The sequence below is a fragment of the Chelonoidis abingdonii genome, chromosome 2 (assembly GCF_003597395.2).
Source record: "Chelonoidis abingdonii isolate Lonesome George chromosome 2, CheloAbing_2.0, whole genome shotgun sequence".
NCBI classification, from domain to species: Eukaryota; Metazoa; Chordata; order Testudines; family Testudinidae; genus Chelonoidis; species Chelonoidis abingdonii.
Genome location: NC_133770.1, coordinates 298,776,855 through 298,802,925, shown reverse-complemented (window position 1 = coordinate 298,802,925; position 26,071 = coordinate 298,776,855). Strand labels below are relative to the sequence as shown.

Sequence of the window (26,071 nt, the reverse complement as noted above, 5' to 3'; positions counted from 1 at the left end):
TAGGTATAGCTGTGGCCGGACAAATCGACGGTATAATCGGCCCTCTGGGCGCGCTAAATCCACATTGCGCTACCAACTGTGACTTTGCTCTGGACAGCAATCATACAGGATGCAGCGGCCGGTAAACAGGAAAAGCGCAAAACTTTTGATTTATTCATTTCCTCGTTGGCCCAGATTGAGCTCCGGGATCCAGGACACGGGTGGCATCGCAGTCCCAAATCCAAAAGAGCTCCAGCATGGACCTGTCACAGCAACAGGAGTGTAACAGATTAATGAAATTCAGCTGGGTTGAACTAGCATACAGTAACAATTCTGAACCTTAGCTACCAAAAACTAATAGTGGGTGCCATAAAGCCACCTAATCTGATATGGTAATACTGATTTTAGCGCTACTCCTCTCATTGGGGAGGAGTACAGAAACCGATTTAAAGAGTCCTTTATATCGATATAAAGGGCCTCGTAGTGTGGACGGATACAGCGTTAAATCAGTTTAATGCTGCTAAAATCGGTTTAAACGCATAGTGTAGACCAGGCCTTACTGTCTTTCAGGAGAGATGTAAAACTGGCCACCAACTATCTGTAGTTAGGAAACACCTCTGGCATTTCTGACCAGGGTCAGGAGTATTCGCTCTGATGTCCTGGCTAATTGTTTTCTGTCCACCTGTACTCTTGGAGCTCCAGGTGGAGGCTGTATTCTTTGCCCTCCTGTCGTCAATATGTAGAACCCCGTGAGCTGTTGAATTGTTACTGGCTTCTTCCCCGGAGCTGGGCTTTGTTTCATCGATGGGTGAAGTGTTCCCTGTGTGTCTATGTAGTTTATATTCTCCAGTTTGGGCACATTGGCATCTTTGCCTGGAAGGTGCCCTAGAGATGTTCCTGCCCTGAGCAGAGATGGTGAGTCCTGCCCAGCTGTCCAGTACTTTCTTCATGTGCATCAGAGTCCCTGGGCTCCGGAAGTTCAAAACTGTCCCTGGTTTAGGACCCAGGCCAAGTTTGTGCTGAAGTGGAAGTCCTGTGTGTTAATGCAATGCACCCACCATGCCACCCCTTTTACCACACACCCATTGCAGCCCACTTCTTCCTGAAGGGGCAGGGTAACTAGCTCAGCTTCACTTTCCTCTTGTCGCCAGTCTGTCCGATGCACGTGGGTGTCCAGAAATCCCTGCTCCTGCTGTGAAGGTGCCAAACGCCAATTCGGTGCTGACAGCATCTCCCCACTGTCAAGCAAGTTCCCCTGTCTTGGGGAAAGCAGGACAGCTGTGCCCTCTGAATCTAGCTCTGGGGCATTCTCACATCTGGGCTTATTTGCACCAGTGTTTGGAGGCCTCTTCTTTCCCTGTGGGAAATCTCACGCTGTCAGACCAAACCCACTGCCACCTTTATTGTTAGGGACGAAGGAAAATGAGCTCCACAGCCTGTTCCCTGTCTCTCAGGCACGTTGGTCCTATCACAGAGCTGTGCACGTTTGGCAGCGTTGGCAGCCCCTGCTCCAGAGCATTCCAGCGGGTTATTGGGCCAGGGCTGAAATGCAGTGGCAGGGCTGTATGGGCTGGAGCCATGCACCATCTGGCTCTGTCCGGTGCTTGTAGTCCTCTGGTTTCAAATGCACTTAATTTGCTCCATGTTTTAAAAAAAAAAAGACAGCATCACCCACAGCCTGGGACTGGATGAAAGAACTTGTCAAAAGAAGAGCAGTTTGACTTCTCTGATCTGGAGTAGGAATGAGTTGCTGTGTCCCTGCTGGAGCTCGTCAGCTTTCTCCGTAGTCTGCAGGCGGGGTATGGAGTGACAGGAAGCACCCCATCCCCTGCCGTAGGGGCCGAAGGTTGTGGAATCGCAGGCCTTTCTTTGATTCTTGTCGCATTAGTACTTGAGCACCTTCCAAAAATGAATAGATGTATTGACTTCTGCCTGGGAGACAGGGAAGTATTATTATACAGTTGGAGAAACTGAGTCACAGAAAGGGGAAGAGACTTACCCAGGGTCATGCAGGAAATCTGTGGCAGAGCTGGGAACTACCTCAGAACTCCCAGTTCTCATAACTACAAGATTATTCTTCCTCTCCGAGTCTCGTTTGGCACTCCTGCCTGCTTCTGAAGTGGTAGGCCTGTGACTCCAACCCAGCTCTCCTGCGTGTGAGTGCAGAACATGAGCATTAGATCCTGATCACTCCACGTTCTAAGTTAAGGCAAAGGAAAGAGAACAATCAGAGATCTGGGGCAACTGCCTGCCTCCCTCCTGCCCATGCAGAGGCAGCCGTTAGGGGAGTCCGAGGTGGAGAAGGATGTGGAAATATAATAGGTGTGCAGAATGTCTTTGCTGTTGTGCTGGGTACTTTGTTAATCACATCAGCAACTATCAGCAGAAAATGACTGTCTGATTCTTGTAGAGGTCAATGTCCTATGTGTCCTTGGGGGTCTATTGATTATTCAGTTTTAATAATGCTGTGTGGCTGCAAGTTACCTGACTGGGCACTCCACCAAGCCTGGCACCCAGAGGTATCTCCAGTGTTATTAACTCCCAGCATTATAATAGAGAGGAGAATTGTTAACACTTTGTCAGCCGGGGACTGGACAGTCGGTACGATGCTGAACACCTCCCCCCCAATGCAGGAGCTCCAGAGTCGGCCACAGCCAGCAAGCTGGCCTTGTTTTTGAATTGCTCAGATGCCGGGAGTTGGCTGGCTGGTAGCCAGGTGTGGTGGCTAAAGCGCTTGCCTTTCCTTTCAGGGAAAAGGTTTGTGTTGAGATGGAGGGCATACGAGTTTGGGGGGCTTGTCTCTGTATCAGGGCCGGCACCAGCTCAGCAAGCAGGTGCTTGGGGAGGCCAAGGGGAAGGGACGGCATGTCGGGCTCTTCGGCAGCAATTTGGCGGCGGATCCCTCGGTCCCTCTCGGAGGGAAGGACCTGCCCCGAATTGCTACCGAAGAAGAAAGTGTTGTGGTGGAGCTACCACTGAATTGCTGCGATCGCAGGTTTTTTGTTGGATTGTTTATTTGTTTGTTGTTTCTTTTCCCGCCCCTTGGGGTGGCAAAAACCCTGGAGCCGGCCCTGCTCTGTACCATCATTGGACATGAATCCACATCACAATGCCCATCCCACTGTTGGGTACGGGTTAGCAGCCTCCTCTCAGGAGATTGACCCAATGTGAAGAACGAGCTTCTTACCCCTATGGGAAACGGTCTCGTCAGACCAGAACTGAGGTCAGCTGTAAGCCTGTCTGAGGAAGCTTATATGGGCCTCCGGTGCAAGGGACAATATTGTTTCCTTGCAGTCCTCCTTCGAGCTGTCTGTATCCATCTCTGTTCTCATGTTTAGACTGTAAGCTCTTTGGAGAGGGTCAGTCTTTCTATTCTGTGTATGCACAGCGCCTAGCACGGTGGGCTCCTCGGCACTTTGGTAGTAACAGAGAAGAAGAGACAGAGGATTATCAGCACTGGGACCCCAAAGTGGAACCCTCTGTTCCCAAAGCAATGGCATCTTCCTAGGACTGACCCTCACCTAGGGACCTGGGTCAGGAAAGTAGAGGGCAGGGCAAGAAGCAAACACAAGAAGCCAGTCATGCCAGGAACAAAGGAGGCTATGAAAATATTGCCTTTAAGTTAAACGCAGTGCTGATTAATTGCTGCGAGGTGCCTGTAGTGTTTGCTGTGAATTCCAGGGAGCGAGGAAGCGGAAGAGTGTTTCCAGAAACACCCCTTAGCAGTGGCTTTTTATCAATGAAGGTAGCGCTGGTGAAGATGCTGACCCAGGATCCTGACCGTTCAGGACAGAAAGGGTAGTAGCCGTGCAGGCTTCTCTGTGTAGCTGTCTGGGGAGTCCAGCTTCTAGTGGGGACAGGGCAGTGTTCAGACCCAGCCATGCCTTAGTCTCTCGGCTAGCGCTGCCCTGCAATACCCATACTGAACGGTGCCTTTTGTGTTAGGAAGATCTGCCTCCATAGGCTGTTACTGAGTCTGCGATTGCACCCGGGCCTTAGGGATAAAGGACTCGACCCTGGGGCTACCTTGCCCTGCATAAAGAGTCATTTTAAGGCTGAGCTAATAGACCTGACTAGACTAGAAGGGGACGGCTACAGCCCTGTTGGCAGGACTCGCTTTATCCATCACTGTCAGCAGCCTGTCGTCTGAGTCCATCAGTGCCGTGGCTCCAAACACTTCCTGGCTCCATCTCCGTTTGTATTTTTCTATTGCCGTTTGCGTCACTTTTCTGGAATGTTTTGTTAACAGCCTCCAGTGGGTATCTGGGAGCTGGCGGAGCAAACTCTCTGCGTGGGGAGAATCTTCATACGCATGAACCCCCACAAGGTAGCTAAGCAGGGAAAGAGACAAATGAAGATCAGCCCAGCACACAGAGCCTGGGCAGGGAATCCTGCCTCCCTCCAGCATCATTTTCCCTGCACTACCCTCATCAGGATCCTGAGCCTAGGCAGTGCGGCCTCCTCCGTAGCAGTTCCTGGCTGCAGGTCACTGACTAGTCTGCTGTGGAAGTGATGGATGCTAACTGCTTATGGACACTAGTGCTAGCTGAGGAAAGCACTAGGAAGTGGACCATATGGCACAACCCCGCACTGAATCCTGGGGAAGGGACTAGATGTATTTGGTTGTTTGCCCCTGTCGTTTCGCGAGAGCCAGGATTCAGCAATCTCTATTCTACTCTATACAGGGATTTATGCCATGCTCATTCTCCCTCCCCACAAATCAGTCCTAGTCACCTGGCTGGAGATGGGCAGAGCTGAAGCACCAGCTCTCTCTGTATCCGGCCCCAAGACATGTCCCAGCAGTACATGGCCCTTCCTTGTATGGTAGCACTGGGGAGTGAGTGTGCAGCGGGCTCTGCAAAGCTATGTAGGGTGACACAGTAAGCTTGAGTATCAGAGGGGTAGCCATGTTAGTCTGGACCTACCTACCGCTATGCCTACCTTCATGCCTCCAGCTTCCATCCCGGGCACACCACGCGATCCATTGTCTACAGCCAAGCACTGAGGTACAACCGCACCTGCTCTGACCCCTCAGACAGAGACCAACACCTACAAAATCTCCACCAAGCATTCTCAAAACTACAATACCCGCACGAGGAAATAAGGAAACAGATCAACAGAGCCAGACGTGTACCCAGAAGCCTCCTACTGCAAGACAAACCCAAGAAAGAAACCAACAGGACTCCACTGGCCATCACATACAGCCCCCAGCTAAAACCCCTCCAACGCATCATCAGGGATCTACAACCCATCCTGGACAATGATCCCACACTTTCACAGGTCTTGGGTGGCAGGCCAATCCTTGCCCACAGACAACCTGCCAACCTGAAACGTATTCTCACCAGCAACTGCACACCGCACCATAGTAACTCTAGCTCAGGAACCAATCCATGCAACAAACCTCGATGCCAACTCTGCCCACATATCTACACCAGCGACACCATCATAGGACCTAACCAGATCAGCCATACCATCACTGGTTCATTCACCTGCACGTCCACCAATGTAATATACGCCATCATATGCCAGCAATGCCCCTCTGCTATGTACATCGGCCAAACTGGACAGTCACTACGGAAAAGGATAAATGGACACAAATCAGATATCAGGAATGGCAATATACAAAAACCTGTAGGAGAGCACTTCAACCTCCCTGGCCACACTATAGCAGACCTTAAGGTGGCCATCCTGCAGCAAAAAAACTTCAGGACCAGACTTCAAAGAGAAACTGCTGAGCTTCAGTTCATCTGCAAATTTGACACCATCAGCTCAGGGTTGAACAAAGACTGTGAATGGCTTGCCAACTACAGAACCAGTTTCTCCTCCCTTGGTTTTCACACTTCAACTGCTGGAACAGGGCCTCATCCTCCCTGATTGAACTAACCTCATCTCTTGCTTGCTTGCATATATATACCTGCCCCTGGAAATTTCCACTACATGCATCTGACGAAGTGGGTATTCACCCACGAAAGCTCATGCTCCAAAATGTCTGTTAGTCTATAAGGTGCCACAGGATTCTTTGCTGCTTTTACAGTAAGCTTGGAATGACATGCCGCTCCTGGCCCCTGGACAAGTGAGGTGTAAAATATTTCCTTGCTCCTTTTAGGTGGGAATGTGATGTGCAGAGCTGGCCAGTGGGGAGGGAGAGCTATGCACGGCTCTTTCCATCCTCTTTTCCTAGAAAGGCTGGCAGCAGCCTCTGCCCGAGAGAGAGAAGACTCCGGGTTCAGAGAAGCTTTAAACTGCTCCAACTTTTTTCCCTTTTATTAGCACCATCAATGTAGATGTCAGGCTAGATAAAATGTCCCATTAGCCATCTGTGCACTGAGGAGTGAGCCAAGAACACTGACACAGCCAGACATGGAACTGAAGGCCGCTCAGTCCCTTACACACCTGGCTCACCCACGTGTCCAATGCTCCAGCCTTGCTACCTTAACCCCACTCCCTTCCCATTTGGCTCGGATCTGTGACCCAAACAAATGAAGGTGATGTGGCCACAAACTCATATCTGAAGGGCGGAAACTTCCTTCAGGGGAGAATGGGGATTTTCTGGGATGTACATAGGAATAAGGGGATCTGGCCAACCAGAGAGAAACTAGTAGTGGGATGGATCAGGCTATGGGATCATTCTCCAGGTGAAGGGGCAGGCATGGCATCACTCAGGTCATTTTAAACTGGAGAAGGTGAAGCCTTTGGAAGTAGACTATCGGGGACAATCCTTGCCTGGCAGCTGGAAGAGCTAATGAGTCTCTTCATCTCTATCACCTGAGTCTTATCTCGCTAGAACCTATTTTACTATTCTATGTTGGCATCGCTTGCTGATTCACATGGGATTTGCTGTTGTTTTCATACTTATATGGATGTGTTTTTTAGGAGGGATGCAGCCAACCTCCAGGACGATGGGGAGATTCCCGGACCCTCCAGCGCAGAGCAAGGGGTAAAGTTTTGGAGTGACACAGACACCCCAGCATGCAGCAGACTTCAGAAGCTCCCATCTTTCATCTCTCTCCAGTCACCTACCTCTCCAAGTGCAGTGGCATGCACAGCTGACAGAGACAAGACAGGGGAGGATACAGGTACAAGGATGTTGTTCTGTGTTGCATTCTCACAAGCTTTGGGGCTCCCTGTGGTTCATCAGCCAAAGCCGAGCGAGAGCCATGTCCCAGTTGTAACTTCTCTAGCTGCCCCTGCCCTGTGCACAGCACTGTTAGGGGGCTTATTCCGTCACCCTCTCATTTCCCTGGTCCTTCTCGCATGAACAGAGCAACAGCACCCGAAGTCCAAAGGCGCAAACAATTCGATGTTTATTGGGGTGAACTTCCAGCAAGCATGGTTCCAGTTTCCTTCCTTAGTGTCCCCCTTCCCAGCTCTGACACCACAGAGCCTTGCCTGTGTCCCTGTTCCCATTTCCACCTTTAGCAAAACATGATCCCAATTCCCCACAGTCCCTGTTCCCATTCCCCCCGCCCTTACTTCCTGATTGACTGTAGACTATATAGTAAAACCTGAGCTTTGCTTAGCTATTCCTTAGTCAATCATTTTACTGAAATTTAACTAACCAATCCTAACATGGTTATTTAACCAATTATATTCCACCACCTTCATTGGTTTACACCCAACAAAATTAATTATACAGACAGAAACAATCTCAGAACCAGACAGAGACCATGCAAATAAACATACAAAACAATACAGAAGTGAGGATTTCACAACTACACCTATACAGACATAAGGGTTTTCCAGCTGTCTCTATTGATACAGGATGCTATCAAGCTAAGTTTCCTTTTGCATCTTCTAGGCTCTCCCCTTTCTCTGGAGGTGACAGGAATATCGGGGCAGGATTGTATTCCCAATAGCACCTTATTTCAATGTGACTAGTTTGGAATGTGAGGATGTGACCATACACTTCCCAGCTTATGGCTGCCTAACTACCTCTTAGCTGGCGGCCTTAGCCTGTCACAGTAAGAGAAGGCCATTCCACAGACAGTGATTTTGATTCTTTTTTATACCTCTATAACTAGCTATGTGATAAGAATACACCTACATTCTTAAAATATAGGCCTTTGCAGACAGGCCTGAATATTTATATCCTCACAAGTACTCCTTCAGGACAAGGGACAACCCGGCTGTGTGAATTCAGTGCTCCACAAAGGGGAGAACTGGAGTAGAATAGGGATGGTACCGTCATGCATCCCTACACAGCTCTGCTGGTATTCTCCAGCTCTGTCAGTGCACCTTAATCCTGGCTTTGGCTCCTCCTGCTTGTCACTCCTGGGACACACACAGCTCTTCCAGTGCGCTGCAGTCCTGACCTGCAGCATCACCCATTCTATTCTAAACCAGGCCTTAGGGGGAGGATAGTATCAACTGGAGAATTGCGGGCTAGTGTTTTGATGGGACCAAGAGTCCATTGGGCACCATCAAATAAATTTACTTGAAGCCTGAGCCGGGGTTAGAAGATGTCCAGAGATGTACCTGAGCCGGGGTTAGAACCCATGTGTCCAGAGATGTGCCTGAGCTGGGGTTAGAACATGTGGGCACCTGTAACCCATTCCACCACCCCATTCCCTTGAACGGCATGCACTGAGCTTACAGCTGCCTTTGCAGCATAACTGCTTTCTTAGGCCCCTCCCTCCCAAAGTCTAGTCCCGTATGTTACCTTGAAGGACATCTCCAAACTGCAGTCCCATCTCTGTGGTCATACCATAATCAACTCCAATCAAGCACCCTTCTGTTTTAACTCCTCAGCTTCTAGTGTATGTGAGAAGGAGAAACCGAGGTATATTAGGATTAGACATCCGGTAGTTCAAAAAGTTACTTAGCCCTTTGCTGTCTTTTACAAATCTCCCACCATTGACTACTGGGGCCAGTGCCTGCTTTGTGAAAGAGAAACAGCCACTTGTTCAGTGTGAAGCGAAGCAGTAGAACAGGAGGTAAACAAGTGGAGTCTCTTCTGGTGTTCCTGGGCCTATATGAAATGACCAGGGTCTCAACCCAGTTCCATGTGGAACAGCATGCGTAGCACAAAGACTGGCACCACCTCTTGCTGCCTGCACCTCCCCCTTCTTGGGCAAGGTCTGAATAGATCCTGGGGACTACCCATCAGGGTTTGAGGGGCACTTCCAGAGGTGAGGACAGGGCAGTGTGCTATACGACTGCCCCACGCTATCCTCGCTGTTAGATAAACACAAGGCTCCAGGGCCGTCCATCATGCACCTTTCAGCTATGTGAAATTCACTAAGAAACTTGAGACTAAACATGGTGATGAGTGGGGCTTTCAGCAGCAATTGGTTCAAATGCCAAAATCAACTTGCTGACTAACACAAGGCAGCCCCGAGGCGAAGGGGAGTGAGAGTTAAGAGTCCCCCAGCCGCTGATATGGGAGCAATGTTTGGCTGGCTCCTCAGTGAATCCTGTCCATTTCTCCTCTGCTAGAAGCCTGGCCGTCATGGCATGGAGATTCAAGGTTGGCAGTGGGGTTACATTATTTTCCCCTGCCCTTCTCCCATCCTCTGGAAAAGAGAGGAACACACACATTTCTCTCGGACTAATTTCTACTTAGTCTGAACCTCTTCACAGAAAGCTTCACTATTTAGACACAGCCACACATGGCTGGGGCTGGAATGATTTTTATAGTGGGGTTGCTGAGAGCCATTGACCAAACTGTAAACCCTGGATATCAGGGTTGGCAACCTTTGGCACGTGGCCCATCACAGTAATCCACTGGCTGCCACAAGACGTTTTGGTTACATTGATTGACTGCCGGCACGGCCCCTTGCAGCTCCTAGTGGCTGAGGTTTGCCGTTCCCGGCCAACGGGAGCTGCGGGAACTGGCGTGGGCCGCAGGAATGTGTTGTGAGCTGTCGGGGGCTGTGCCTGCGGACGGTCAACACGTCTCGCGGCCCGCCAGCGGATTACCGTGATGGACCATGTGCCAAAGGTTGCCGGCTCCTGCTGTATATAATGGAAACCATTTCAAGCCAGAGGGAGCAACAGTTCCAGCACCTGTTGCCACAACTGGTCTGTTGTGCTGTGAGATCAGGTGGTAGGTTAAGGGAGGCGGAGAGACTCAAAAGAAAATCAGACTTTCTTCGGAGTGAAAGATGATGGTGAGAACACTAGGTAGAAATTGGGGGACGAGATCCCCACGAAATGCACAGAAAACCATCTGTGTGGGATCACTCCATTCAGAATGCATTCAGCCCGTTCCCCTGGCTGGGTGCAATGTCTTGGAAACAGCAGAGCAGCCAGCTCCTCTGGGACTGGCAAAATCTTTCCAAGTGAGGCAGGGGATTTTGCCTTTGGTTTTTTTTAGTTCTCATTTTGTCTCCAGTAAGTCACTTGGATATTTTTGCGATTCCTCACTCCTACTTAGTGCCCAGCTCCTCTAGAGAGAGGAACTGCTTATGCTGCTTTTGGTGTGTGACACACAGTACTGTACTTTAGAAGAAAAGGTGATTGGGGAGGGCACAGGGGGCCAAATATTCAAATGTCCATTTAGGACCCTAAAATTAGAGCTTGTCCAAACTTTGTTTTTAACTGAAAACTTTTTTCGATGAAAAATGCCATTCCGTCAAAATCGAAGTGTTTTGCGAAGACAGGCTGATTTCAGTGAAATGTTTGGGGTTTTTTCAAGAAAAGAATCAAGTAAAAATATTTTTTTCATTTTGAACTAAAATCAAAAGCATGGTTTTTGTTTAAATTTTGAAAATTTTCATCAAAAATTAAAATTTTTCACAAGAAAAGTATGGAGATAAACTTTCTGATAATAATAAAATTGAATTCTTTTGACCATCTCTACCCCAAATGGGAATGGCCTGCCTAATGATGGCACTTACCTGTAGGCGTCCATGTTTGAAAATAGCCAGGGATGACACTGCTAACTCCAGGGGTATGGACATTGTCTCCAAGAAGGTCCCTCAGTTTTCTAGCGCTCTATGAAGGTCCCTAGCACCTGCTGGGGGAGGGAGGGGAAGGGGATAATGAGAAGGGCCCAGAATGCAGCATAAGACAAAACCCAGGAGGCACCTCTTAATCTACTTAGATTGCAAGTTCTTTGAGACGGTGTGTGTTTGTGTGTGCACCTAGCACAATGGGGCTCTGGGTGCTCATGCAGTGCCAATACCAATTCAGCCTGCGTAGAATTACTTGGCCACTGTGTCAGGGTACTGAGGGCCCCCTTTAGCATGCCATCTGCGGGGGTGGGTGGGGCATACCTAACTCAGACGTCCTTTGATCTGGGAGAAGGCAGGCGTGTAAATAATGTTCTGCCATGTTGGCTGCTTCTGTCTCTCACTCCTGCACCCTTTTCTGTAGTATCCGATTTAGGGAATGAAACCAACATTTTCCAAAGCAGGGGCTTAAAGTTAGATATCCAAGTCCCCATACAGTGGTACTCTGCTGTTCAGAGGCACTGAGCCCTGCAGTCTCCCGTTAAGTCAGTGAGAATTAGGTGGGGCTCGAAAGCTTTGAAAATCAGGCCAGTAAGTTATAACAAATTGGCCACGTGCTCCAGTTAGATCCCAGAGCGGGGACAGCCTGAGAAGTCCCAGCAACGCACTATGAACTCACCCAGTTCAGTAAAACACCTCCAAGGGAACTGAGTATTGAGCTGCCTGCTGAGGATGCTGGAGAACTCCACCAGTCAGGTGCTGATGGAGAGAGCTCTCTGGAGGTCACCCAATCATACCTGCCTAAAACAAGACACTGCCGGAAGGATTTATGAAGCCTGTCACGCCAAATGTGGCTGCTGGACTGGATGGCCCAAGGCTTGGGTCTGTACAAAGAGAAGGGACACAGGGAAACAAGCCATGCCAGGAGCACAAATCCATATCTTTAACTTTTCCTTTCTGCTCCATGTCCTGTTTCTGCAGTGTCTTCTGTATCTCATGTCTAATGGTGGTGAGATCACCCTGCAATGAGGGCCAGCTGAAAGCTCACGTGAGCCCCCTTCCAGCCTCCCATGCTGGAGAGAGACGTCTCTTCTGCTTAATGCTACTTTGGAGCTCTGATCAGCCTGGCAGTGAAGTGTAAAACCCACTTCAAGGCTGGGAAGTTTCAAGGCATCTTGATGTCTGGGGAGAAAGAATTCCCGGGATTAGCAACATATTCCTTAGGTTGCTGGTGAGCATGTGTGTTCAGAAGAATGGCTGCTTGGCTGCATGCTATTGAAATGCTAAGCAATGGGCGCGCAGGGCAGTCGGTGCCCTTTCAGCAAGGATCATTGCTGCTATAAAGGCTTTTCTACGCAACATGGAGAGAAGTGCTTGGCTTCCCTTTAGAATCACAGTGATTTCTTCCCCCTCCTTCCTCCTCTTGGCCCCGTTTCAACTCTTTTTGATCTCAGTGGAAGGGCTGCTGCTGTCTGCTGTGGGAAGTGCTCTTGAACCAGTGAGTTAATCTGGCTTTTTTATCTCTGCCGTGAAGATGGAGCAATTAATCCGCAGAAAGAAAGCTGTTGAAATGCCATGAATTGCAGTTGTCAGCCTGGAGTAACTCAGCCTTTAATGGGTCAAGGGAATGGGTGTCAGATGGAGGATAAAGATGCAGTAGCAGAAAGGACATCTGGGAGAGGAAAGAAGCATTTCTTTCTAACTCCTGGTTTTGGTCATCGTAGGAGGAGAGTGCGTGCAGAGAAAGTAGCTGGTGCTATCTGTGGCTTGTCTTGTCTAGAGGAAGCACCAGGCCAGTGAATAAAGAGCTCACACATGCTCTTGACATGAGTAATCTGGCTCCTTCCTCCTCTTTCTCTGTCTTCCCCCTACGTTAGCAAAAGCACTGGCTGTGATGCGCCGCACAGGTCCTTACACCTCGTTTCCTGCTCGCCTTCTCTGGAGACGAGGGAACAGCTTTCGTAGCGTGGTGGGCCTCGAGCCCCTGCAAATCGGCATGGCCTGCATTCGGAGATGGGGCTGTGCTAGAGAGCCGAACGGGAGTTGCCAGGGCTGGTGGAGACAGTATGCGAAGGTAGGAGATCCAAGTGCAATAGGATGTAACTGGTAGCCCACTCTCCGCATTCCTTGCCCTCTCCCTTCCCTCTGAGGCAGGCATCCGCCCCTTCTCCAGTTTCGGGGGGCAGTCCCTTGCTGGAAGTGAGGTGCCCAGGTTGGGTGGGGGGGCATGGCTGGAGACTCCTTGGAGAAAGTGTAGGTGTCGGGACTCACAGGGAATAGCAGCTGTATCGAAACCATTTTGAGGGGGAGTGTGTTCTCCTGCCAGAGATGAAGTGATTGCCACGCTGTTGATCCATAAAACACACAGGCCTTGCTTGGCACATGGGCTGGGGGAGGTGGGGTGGGGCTGTCTTCTGGTTGTGGTTGTCACGAAGGGACTGGGCAGGGGGGACTCCCCTCCGTATTTGCTGCCCTATCCCTGCACTCACGGAGCATGCATCCTGCAGTGAGAACTGCAGTTCAGAGGTGATCTGTGCACAGTAGGGCTCCTCAGCCAGTTACAATGGGCCAGGCTTGCTGACAGAAGAGATGCAACTTTTGTCATTGCTTCCATTCATTCACGGTGGGCGTGTCCTCAGTAACCACTCAAGAGACCAAAAACTCCCATGTTAGTGGTGGATGGTTGTCTTGTCCTGTGGTCTGTCCACACTTACGAAACCACCTCAGCTTATCCCCGAAGATAATAGGTTGCCCAGTAGGGTGGTCAATTCCATGGGTTGCCATGTGTGTCTAATTATTAGATAAATGGTGAACTGCATTTGTCATACTGCTTTGGCCACCTCGGCTTTTCTTTACCCACTATATTAGGAAAAACTTTTTCACTAGGAGGGTGGTGAAGCACTGGAATGGGTTCCCTAGGGAGGTGATGGAATCTCCTTCCTTAGAGGTTTTTAAGGCCCGGCTTGACAAAGCCCTGGCTGGGATGATTTAGTTGGGGTTGGTCCTGCTTTGAGCAGGGAGTTGCACTAGATACCTCCTGAGGTCCCTTCCAACCCTAATCTTCTGTGATTCCCTGAGCCTTGTTCTAACATTCCTACAGTCTTGAGGAACTGCAGGCAGCCATCCAACCCCAACAGCCCCCTGGTTCGACTGGTCTGGGAGGCAGGAATGGCAGTAGGTGCTGATTAAAGGTCCAATATCTCTCAGCCCTGAAGGTTTACTCATGGGAACTTCATGCTGCTGAAGAGGGGAGCTCTAAACTGGCCATCAACAAGTTTAGGGTCAAAATTAGGCATAGGTTTCCAACCATCAGAGGAGTGAAGTTCTGGAACAGCCTCCCAAGGGGAGCAGTGAGGGGCAAAAAAATCTAACTGGCTTCAAGACTGAGCTTGATAAATGTGTGGAGGGAATGGTCTGAGGGGCTGCCTACAATGGCGTGTAATCGATCTGCAACAGCCAGTAGCAAAAATCCTCGACTGCTGTAGCCGGGACACTAGATGGGCAGGGCTCTCAGTTACTACACAGAATTCTTTCCCAGGTATCTGCCTGGTAGCTCGTACTCACATGCTCAGGGTCTAACTGGCCACCTTTGGAGTTGGAAAAGAATTTTCCCCTGGATCAGATTGGCAGAGACCCTAGGATTTTTTTTGTCTTTCTCTGCAGCATGGGGCATAGGCCACTTGCTGGTTTACACTAGTGTAAATGGTGAATTCTCGGTAACTTGAAGTCTTTAAACCAGGATTTGAGGACATCAGTAACTCAACCACAGGTCCTGGGCCTATTCCAGGAGTGGGTGGGTGAGGTCCTGTGACCTGCGATGTGCAGGAGAGCAGACTACTGATCATGATGGTCCCTTCTGACCTTCAAGTCTACGAGTCTGAGAATCTCAGCTGTCCAGTGGGATACTCAGCTCTTGCTTGTAGCCCTTGACAGTCCCCAGAGATAAAGACAGGACGTTTTTGTGTACAAAAACTTATTTCAGGCCATTTGTAAAGGAGCTTTAACCTTGTTAGTTTCTGTGTTCCTGGTGACTTACCAGTAGAGGGCTATAAGAAATTGTGTGTGTATCTGTATCTGTATTTTAAAAATGCATAGATACTTTGAAATGTAGGGAGGATTTTTTATAATATCTGCTCTATGTGGCATACATGGGGTGAGGAGAGTTAGAGAGACGTGACTGGTATGAATTCAAGATGACTGCTCATTTGTAATGCAACGGTCTCAAACGTGGGCTTATTACACCACACAGCCATAGGCTCTCTATTAAATGTGCGTGCACATTTATGAAATATATCATTTGGTGCACACTCTTTAAAAACTCTTCTGGCTGGAAAGATCGTCATGGAATTCCCCATTTTAAAGATTTTGAAGCTGCCACAGGAAACATTTCTGAAACCAGCATCATTTTTCAGACTAGGAGAACTTCTTAAGCACATCCCCTGTGTGTGGAAGATCTGTCAACCTACACAGTGTACAAGGAAATTAAAGTATTTGTGTCTCTGCAGAAGCGAGTGGAGTTGGGAACAAATATATCACCACTCTGTGTTCAGCCCAGGTGGCCTCTGTTGTGAGCATGCAGTTAACTTGCCCAGCAGCCATTGAACACCCAGATAACAGTAGATCAGTAGATCAGCTGGTGGGATTATAGTCCCACCAGCTGATCATGGGACTATAGTCCCACCAGCTGATCACAGAACATGGGCTGACACATACCAAGAGCTTCTGCTCATCTAGCTCTGGGATGGACTTGCTCTCCGCTCCCCGGGAGTGGTGTTAATGGGGACCAGTGTGCCTTGCAGGACTGTGATATGAGGCTTTCCGCAGCAGCCTGCTCTGTGACTCCAGGAAGCGGGCCTCCTGCTCCGTTGCCCTGGATGCTGGCTGTACACTGTGCCCAGTTGTGGGGCCTCATGTAGTGTTACGTCCAGGCAAAGCATGCCTTCCTCCCCGGCTGTGCCGACGCGGCAGCAGATTAGTGTGGGTGCTATTCCCAGGCAGCGCTTCCTCAGCGCCGCCTTTGTGTGACTAGCTCTGCCCTGCGCAGAGCCTTGCTGCTGGGCGAATGGGACGGCCCAGGGAGAAAGCTCCTTTCCAGCAGCAGGGAGAAAGCTCCTTTCCAGCAGCAGCCGGGGACACAGGGAGAGCAGCTGCCCCCTAGATTTAGTTGCAACATTCGTGTCCTTCACCTTGTTTTGTTCTTATAAAGCTGGGGAAGCATCTGTGTGGGGTTGAGGGTGGGGAGAGAGAAATCTATTACACCCTCCCCTCCTGGAAGTGTTTCCGGATGGGGGATACAGTTAGCCACCCTCCCCTCCTGGAAGTGTTTCCAGGTAATGTGCTTTTCCATATTTCACCTTCCAGTTAAATAGCCTGCGCTGGAGCTAACTGTCGTCCCTGCGATAATTGTAACCAAGCGCACCAATGCAAACCATTCCAATCGAGTGCTAATTTAATTAGAAAGCACCCATTTTAGTTAATTTGTTCGAGAAGATCACTGAAAACTCCTGGAGAGAACAGATGTTCCCCTTTCCCCCGATGAACATTCAGGGGTTTGTAAATGGCTCCACTCAGCCTTGTTTAGGAGAGAAAAGAGGATTTTATAGCTGCAAACGACCCTTTCTGTAAACATTTTACAGCTCTCTGCACGTTTGAGTGACGATAAACCCCTAGCAACTCGGCGGGCTGCAAATTTGCAACCATACGGCTATCATTTTATTGTCATATTTCACAGTCGTAACGTTAATGGAAGATGCTCGCTACAGTCTTTTTTAATGGCTCCGCTGAGCACGCTCAAACACTTTTGCTTTGGAAAATTCATTGAGGTGCAGTGCTTCTGTTTTTGTTTACAGCTTTCACTTCTGGAGGAATAACTTTGAAAACATGAATCCCCTCCATGCACACACCTCCCTGCCATGTTTGATTTCCGAACCCAGTTCATAGTTCCTGACTCCCCCGGCTCCCAGGATTACACACACGGGCGCTACCTTCCTGGGTTAAATGTTCCCATTTCTCACTAGACCAGCCACATGTTCCGTTCACCTGCTGCCACAGGTGAGGGGGTTGCAGTGGTGAAAGCATGAGCAGCCAGGCTGTAGCAAGTGCAGTCTCTTCCCCCAAAACTTTATAGATGTGCTAGAGATCAGTAGCCTCGAATCAAGCAGGGTATAGGAGGGGACTATGCCCATCCCTCATTGTATTCATCAAGCCCCACATCACGATGGAGTGTAAAATTTTAAGACAGCAAAAACCTTTTTCTCTCAAAGCCACTATCTAAAGTGGCTATTTTTTTTCTTCCTTCACACACACACACACTTTTTTTTCCCCCTCATCTTGCACAAGAAATAATGTGATTATTTAAAAGACCCCATACCTCCTAACCCTAAGACCATGCTGCACATACAGCTCTAGGGAAGCAAATCGCCATTAGTCTGGGTGCTCCTGGCACCCTCTCATTGGTCATGTAGAAATGCTAATCAGGATTTCCCCTGCCTGCAGGCGTTCCTGAATGTCATACCCACCGGTGACTCTCCTCACAGCTGGGCTTGTACCTCTGGTGCTCTCGCAGTTTGCTCGGCACTGGGTGGGACAAGCTGGCTGGGTGAGACAGGGTAGCAGAGGATCAGCACTGAGACGTGGGCCTTGGTCTCGCCAGGCAAGGCCTGGGCACATTGTGGAGCCAGTACTTTCACCCTGGGGAAGGATCTCACCTGTGTTTTCCTCTAATGATCCTCTCAGGCCACCATAGGGAATAGTATTTGGGAGTCTCTCTAATGCTACTTTGGAATATCTTTACCTCCCAGAGCTTCTCATCTCCCAAGCACTTCACAGGCATTAATTAACCTCCCAGCAGCCCCGGGAGGCAGGTAAGAGTTACCCCAATTTACTTACAGCGCTAAGCGTGATGAGTCCTGGTCCATGACAGGGTTCCTAGGCTCTACAGTAAGACAAGGAATAAATAATAACAGGCTTAAGCTAAACTGAACCAGAGCAAAAGTGTTCACGCTCGAGGAGTGGCCCCCGTGTAACACAATCAGTTTCTAAACCAAGGTAGTTAAACTGTAGTTTTTTAATGTCAGCAGCAAAGAAGCATTGTCCAGTGGGTAAAGCACATGACTCAGGGCATGTCTACACTACATCTCTAAGTCAACCTATGTTAAGTCAACTTACATCCACTGCAGTGATTACTGCAGTGGCTGATGTCCACACTCCCCTCCTGGGTTAAAGACTCCAGGGTTATGCACACAGGGTGTGCATCCTCACCAGGAGCGCTTCCACTGACAGAAGGGGGCAGTGTGGGGGAGCTGAGAGGCAGGGCTTGCAGCTTCCTGCTGGGAGCCCGGCTGCCCCCCCAAGCTTCTCACTTTCCTGCTCCCAGCTGGGAGTGGGGGGCAGCCACTCGGGCTTCTCTGCTCCTTGAGCTGGGAGCCTCAAGGTAGCAGCCTGTCAGCTGGGCTTTAGTTGCCCAGCTTTCCTGTCAATTTCACAACTCCACCATGAAGCTCTGAAATTGCTAAGACAGCTGACACCCAGTGTACCTAATGCAGCATCTACAGAGACACTGCGTCATCCTAACTGCATCTCTCATGGGCGTATGTCGGCGTAGTGGGGCACTTACATCAGCAGGACAAGTTTGTCGTGTGTGCGCTGACCTAATGAGGTTAACGTCAGCTGCCGTATGTCAGTCTGTGTAGTGTAGACCAGGCCTGAGAGTCCAAAGATCTGAGCTGTCTCCATGCTCTCGTGAGCTTCTCTTGTGACCTTGGACACGCCAAGGGATACCATGGACTTAACATCTAATTAGTTTAAAAAAATGAGTTCAAAGTGGTTTTGAGTCCTAACTTGGGGCTTTGTTCCACTACCCGTCACTGTGGCCCTTGAGCACCTGTTCCTGAATCACTTTGCCAGTTTTTGCATTTTGTGACCCTTTGTTGTTGTTGTTAAGAAGAGCGGGTTTTTGTCTGTTGCTCTGTCAAACTCACACAAAGTGGGGTGAGTGTATGCGTGAGATGAGCTGACTATGCCGGGGGAAGAGTGATTCTGACTGTACATAGAGTGCAGTCAAATTTACTAAATAAACACACTGCCAGGTCAAAGCAATAGCGTCCCTCACCTCTGCCATTGCAGTCATTTCAGGCCTGGTGTGTAACAACAACAAGTACAAATGTTCAGATGGAAGGGTGGCTTTTAACATAAGTGACTCTGTAGCTGCTCTGTGACTCAGTTTCCCCTTTCTAAAGTGGAAGGAGTACTTCCCTACATGGCAGAAATATTAAGGCTTAACTCTGTGGGTGCAGTGTGCTTAGAGACCCTGGTTAGAGGAGCGCATGTTGTTCTCTGTCTGTATCTCAGGTAGGTAAGACCGCTATCAGTAGGTACATTAATTTGCTGCTTGCCAGTGACCATGTGCCCTTGGGCATATCCCCTCCTTGCAGGGGGCTGCTGCTGCCCTTGACTCATGCCTTCCACCCTAGTCTGGGCTTCTGAGCTCACTGGCAGGGCTGGAGTCTTTGCACAGAAACATATTTCTCTTACCTTGTTTTGAGTACTCGGCCTTTGCTAGGTGTCTCTCGACCCCCAGTTTGCAGTGGGATCTGACTTTGCCGGGTGCCTTCCAGGCACTAGCAGGAGTGTGTTCCCACTTCCGGAGGAGTCTGGGGTCTCGTACAGCCAGACCCACTGGGTGGGCTGCCAGAGTCCTGCATTTCACCACACTAATGCTGTTGCATCCATTGTGCCATCTGCCTCTTGTAGCAGCGTAGGTGCTGGCAGAGGAGCAAGCTGGTACCCCGGGGGCTCCGACAACTGAGATCTGCTGCAGCAGATGCTGCTAAGGGCCATAAAATAGTGAAGGGGGGAAAGGGAAAAAAACACCCAGCATCCCTTAGGGACCCTGTCCTCCGCACATCAAAGGCAATAGGAATCTTGCTGCTGACGTGAAATTGAACAGGATCAGATCCCAAGTATAAAGAGATGGAAAAAAATGTGACATGTCCCTTCATGGCCCCTGCCGTAAGCCCTCAGTCGCGCCGGCAGAGTGTGTACGAGGAGCTGCCTCTCTGTTCTCCACCCTTGCACTTGCTGAGGGGAAGCTCCATCTGCAGCTCAGCACTGCTCTGCAACCAGGTGGGCGAGGTGCTGTGCCATACCAGCCCCTTACCCCGCAGGGACACAGGGCTGTTCAGTCTCGTCTGGTGGGCTGATCAACATCTGCAGCCCAGAGGGGCACAACCTGCTGAGAAGACACCACGATGGGCGGAGGAAAGCTAGGCTAAGGGCCTGTCCCTGTGTGGTCTGAGAGCTCATTGCCTGTACTCACATGTGCCGCCTCGGTACTGTAGCTGTCTCTTCCTATCAGTGCAGAGGATATGGCGTGGGCAGCTTTGTACCCAGCCGACTCCCCTCTTTAGCAGCTGTGACACTTCCAGTCACCTGCCCCCATTGGAAGGAAGGACGGACAGTCTGGTGCCCCAACCCTTCACACAGACCTGGGTTCTATTCCCAGCATGGCCACTCACTTGCTGTTGTCACTCACCCTCCCTGCCTCTGTTTCCCCACCTGTAAAATTGGGCTAATACTCCGCTATCTCGTGGGGCGGTTATGAGGCTTTCTGCAAAGCACAGTAAGGTCTTTGCATAGAATGTGCTCTGCACCTGCAAGATGTCATGAGGAAGGTGGTTATTTCTTATTTCAATGGAGCCTGAGACCCTGAGTTACTGACCAGGATCGTGCAGGCACTGTACGAACCCAGGACACAGGTGGTCTCTGCCCTCCAGAGCCCGTCTCTAATGAGGAGCCACTGGACAAATGCATCCGATTGTGAGGCACTGAGGTACTGTGGTAACAGGCCTTATAAGTACCCAGACCATCAGAAAGTGAGGTCTCCCCATTAGAATCACAACTCATTGGGCCAGACAGTGTAAGGCTGGCCTACTACATGGGAATTTCAATGGCAACGCAGTAAGATTTGCCAAGTTTGCTCCTGAATAGAAAGTTTGAGTCAGAGACTAAAACAGCTGGTCAAAGTGGCAGCAGATTGGACCAGTTTGTTTCTTCCTCAGCAAGGGGAAGCTCCAAGTGCTGAGAGCTCGGTGTGCACTTCAGACCCAGGCAGCTGCCTCACTTCCTGGAGAAGTCATGGGCTCTGCCTACCGTGCAGCTGTTCTGTAAAGAGGGGAAGCGAGCATGGTGCTGGGGAGGGAGTCCAGAGAGGGCAGTGGTGGCCCACGTGCAACTCCATTCCAGCATCTCTAGGGACCAGTGCGAGCGCCTGGGGATGGTCTTTTCCGCTTTCAAAAAAGGGAGTTGGGTGCATCATTGCTTCATCTGGAGTCTCAAGTAGGGATGCAGAGTCACAAAGCTTAAGGCCAAAAGGGCCCATCAGATCAGACCTCCTTTACATCACTGGCCACCAGCACCCACCCACTAAACCAACGACCAAAGTATTACAGCTGGCTGATTTCCTGCCCTTTGCTGCCTTCTCCAGAGGTCTCCTGACTGACCAGGATGGTTTAGCAGCATCCAGAGGCAGGGACTGAGCTTATCAAAGGAACCACCCCAATCTTGGGGCCCACTATTCCCACCTGAGAACCTTCTTCAGTTTCTTTCTGGTTACAAGCAAATTCCACTGTGGAGGACCCTTGAAGTCCCTGATGTCGCTGTCCCCCTTTGCGAAGGCCTTTGCTGGGCCAGCGGTGTTAGCTGACCATAGCAGATTTCTCTTGCAATCGAACAAGTTTATCCTGTTAACTGCCCACAGGTCGTGGTGCCCCCTAGCTTTGCTTAGCCCAGTTGTACTCCAGGGAATGAACTCCCATCGGATGTCTCATCTGGCTTCTGCAGGCAAGTCCCAGGGAACCCAGGAAAATACGTGTTTCATCAAGCATTCAGAACAAGCTAATTGGAAAGCATCAAAACGCCTTTCATAATTGAATTAACAAACCTCTAATATAATTGCTTTTCTAATGCAAAACCTATCGAGTTGCAGGTAGTGCGCACATGCTCCTTCCTATGGCCAGGCACTGCTTGTCAGTCTAATTGGTGTCTGTTCAGCACGCTGTGTTTGTTCAGGTCATTAATGATTGCAGCCTTTACTCCTGCCATCAGCAGGTGGACAAAGTGGTTTTGGAGTTGCCCGCTGGTGTTCCCCAAAGCTTTAGGAGTTTAGCTGCTCTGAGTGATTTTTTTGGTTCCTTTGGTTCTGGATGCTAACTCTGTGAAAAGAGCTGGATAACAGGGGCTCTCCTCTGTGGGGGAGAGACGTATTTGAGAGGAAGGAAGGCCTGATGGCCAGCACACTGGGCTAGGACTCAGGAGAGCGGGGTTCCCAGTTCTGCTACAGACTCCTTGTGTGACCTTCCTTGACCTGTACCTGAGTTCCCCAGCTGTGAAGTGAGAAGAGCATATGTCCCTTGTCTTGCCTGTTTAGATGGTGAGTCCCCAACCCAAGGGACTGTCTCACTGCGTGTCTGTACAGTGCACAGGGCTGATGGGCCCAGATCTTGAGTGGGCCACTGTCGTACAGTGCTGAGGCCTGGGTCTCACTGCACCTTTGCAGTTCTGGGAAAGTCCAGAAGCAAACAACTGCGCTCACATTTGGGTTTGGTGTTGCGAGGGACACTGAATTGCTCACTTCAAATGAAACTTCCAGTCATAAACTAAACGCGAAGGGCATTGTGATTCCATGTTGGTCTGAACCGGAGCCTTCATTTCTTATCCCACAGCAAGACATTTGCAAATACGCTTGGTGATAGTTATTTTTTTTGCAGGAATCTAATTGTCTGCAGTTTTCCAATCCTCTTGCCTTATTGATTTGCAGACAAGTTTCAGACCTGCCAAGTCTCACTTATTTGCTGGGATTGAGACACACTCCTTCCAGATTAATCTTCCACACGTGTTTAAAAGTCTTTTCCTCTTGTAGTGGAGGGTCTGGCGATGAGACCTTTTAAAATCTCACCTGGGCGCTTTGGAAATCGCTCTTGCTCAGATTCTTACAGCTTGGCAGCCCTGCAATTTCTCCACCTGAGTTATTTAGTCTCATAGTAATTAGAGATGGAAAGGATCTCTGAAATCATCAAATCCATTCCCCTTTCAGGATAAACTATCACCCCCTGGTAGAGCATATGTCTGATATTAAATTAATACTATGCTCGATCCTAGACAAGAAGAATTAAAGTGACTTGCTGTGTACTGTGTCAAACAGAACATAAGAATACCCCCAGTATTGCGTTCTCTCTTAGGGTATGTCTACACTACCTGACGGATCGGTGGGCAGCGATTGAGCCAGTGGGGGTCAATTTATCGTGTCTAGCCTAGACATGATAAATCAACCCCCAAGCGCTCTCCCGTCGACTCCTGTACTCCATCACCGCGAGAGGCGCAAGCAGAGTCGACAGGGGAGCAGCAGCAGTCAACTCACCGCAGCAAAGACACCACAGTGAGGAGGTCTAAGTACGTTGCATAACTTAGATTGATTCTCCTCCCCCCCCGCTCCCCCGGGATAGACCAGGCCTTAGATGTGGTACAGGGAAGTCTCACCTGTAGCTTGTAAGCATCATATTTCATCACTGATAAATCTGGTGCGACACTGCGGCTTTTGAGAACTTACTTGAACAGACGAATAATCAGTGTACTTCTGTGCTACCATAACCCACAAAACTGTATTTGTAGACAGGCTCAAAACTCATTTGCTCTGGATTAAAGCCTCTTGCGTGAATCTGAATCAAAGTGTTGGCGAAATCAGTTTAGTGCGTGGGGTTGGGGAGGCAAAGGCTCTGGAACTGGGCAGACAGGTCTCAGCTCCATACGCTGCAGGAGGTTGAGTGAAATAGACTACCTTCGGGAGTAATCGATAGCTCCTGGGTGTTTGCTCTTTGGATGCTTTTTGTCAGATAACAGGGAGATAAGACAGGGTGCTCATCTGCCAGTTTTTCTGGTCATTGAGTCGCAAAACTGAACCATTGTGTTTGTGAAAGAGTTGACAAGTAGAATTGAGAGGCTGTGAAGCATTCAGCCAGTTCTGCAGCAGACATGTGCTCCTCTCCCTCCCCACCCAGGAAATATTTTTAGGATACAATCATTCTGCTAGGGATTACCCTCTGTGCTTGGTGTGATTGCCATCACGAAGAAAGCTGTGTACGTGACAATGAATCCCGACCCAGCGGAGTGGTCCCGTCTCGGGTTGGAGTGCTCCGAGTTCAGGGCTCCAGCTTAATCTGTGGTGGATGTTTTTTAAAAACTGCAATTTAAACAAATTGTTTCTCTTGTGTGTTAGATGTTGCACTCTGTTTATAGAGTTTAAGGCCAGAACGGCCCACCAGGTCATCCAGTCTGACCTCTTGTATCTCACAGGCCACCGACAGCACCCACGCACTAAACCCAAAAACGAATATCAGACCAAAGTGTATCAGCCCTCGGGAGACTGGACTTCTCTGTCCTACAGGAGGGACCAAGGTGCACCAGTGCACAAGGCCCTCACAATGGCAGGGCAATGATTAAGTGAGATATACCCAGATAATCCTGGCGAGTGACCCCCACCCACATGCTGCAGAGGATGGCGAACACCCCCCACCCTCCAGGTCCCTGCCAAAATTCCTTCCCGCCCCCAGCTATGGTGATTAGCATATGAGCGAAAATCAGCCAGCCAAGCACCTGAGAAAATGCATGTTCAGTGCCACCTCAGAGCACTGACCGAACCCCACTCAGTGTCCTGTTTTCAGCTGTGGCCATCCCTGATGCTTCGGGAGGAGGAGATATAAAACCCAACAGAATCCAAAGGGGTGGGGGCATCCCTTTCTGACCCCCAGAATTGGCCAGCTGGAACCCTGAAGCATAAGCTTTTGGGAACAGAAGACATAAACTGGAAGTGAGCCACAAAGCTGCCAAACCCTGCCCCTGACCATCACAAGCAATCCCGTCATACAGTCACGCTCATAAATTTGTCCCACTTTCTCTTCAAACTAAATAAGTTGTTTGCCCCCATAACTCCTGTTGGGGGGCTGCTCCAGAGCCTCCCTCCTCTGATGGTTAGAAACCACTTTCTAATTTCAAGCCTAAATCTGTTCATGGCCAGTTTATCCCCATTTGTTCTTGTGCCGACTTTGTTCTTTAGCTTAAATAGCTCTTCACTTTCCATGATATTTCCTCCCCTGCATGGGGATCACATGCAAAAATCTAAAGTGAATGGCACATTAAGGTTGAGAAATCAAGTGCACAAGTCAGATAGATGTCTATTGTGCTAACTTGATCTTGTTGAAAGACCTGTGTGTTTTTGTGGCAGATGTTTAATGTGTCAAAGTAATACACTGTTTATATTTAACAATTAAACCATCAAAAGGAAACTTCCCACGTGCAGTGTGGCTAAATTGGGGCTGCCTTAGGAAAATCAAACTTTTCATTTCTGATCTTGCAGGGTTGCGTTAACAGTGGGCTTTATTGTCTTTTGACAAAGAAACGAAAGGAGGATTAAAGATCAGCGGAAAAGTGGATGACACATTAAGTGCAGATGTCCTGCACACACCCAGCTCTGAACCACAGTAGCATAAAAGCTAGTAGAAAATATTCTAACAAATAAATCAATTTTAAACCTACCTAACTTTTAAAATATTGAACAAATTTTCTTCACGTTTGAGCTTTTTTCCTTCCTCAATGAGGACTCTGAAACAAGCTAGCTTTGACGTTTCTGGCATGAGCTATTTGAATTATAGAGGAGAAGTTTTAATCCTAACAGGGTATTTTACTTTATGGTGTTTAACAAATGTGTAATTCAGAAATGGCTGAATTGATTTAGCTCAAATCTTCCATAACAAAGTCTGCCTTTGGGCTGACCCCATGGATGGAAGCTTTTGACCCAAAAACAATTTGTATAAGAGAGTTTTAAAAGCAACTGAAAATGGAGAGTGAGATTGGAACACAGAACTCTGTCAACAATATCGTTTATTCCCCGCGAACGCTGGGGCTGCCACCTGTGTATTTATTATCTCCACGTTCGGGGTATTGAGACCGTTCCTGTTTGTGTGCAATGATTTATAATCCTCTGCCTGCCTTAACTATATACAACAGTGTGTGAAATTGCTCCTGACTCCTTCTAGTGCTTTGATGCAGCTCTCATGTCTCAGCATTCAGTGTAAAACCATTTACTTTTCTACACTGGGGTTATGAGTGTTGGGGGTGGTCCCCTTCTTCCCCCACCCCTTTTTCCAGTA

At 49.3% G+C, this 26,071-nt stretch overlaps 1 protein-coding gene across 1 annotated transcript in view; it reads left to right on the top strand.

Annotated features, from left to right (window-relative positions):
- ZC3H3 (zinc finger CCCH-type containing 3) overlaps nt 1-26,071 on the top strand; it is a 365,042-nt gene that overhangs the window by 313,363 nt on the left and 25,608 nt on the right. The window contains exon 11 of the mRNA XM_075063298.1: nt 6,853-7,055. Coding sequence (XP_074919399.1) covers nt 6,853-7,055 — 203 coding nt within the window. The remainder of the gene's footprint in view (nt 1-6,852; nt 7,056-26,071) is intronic.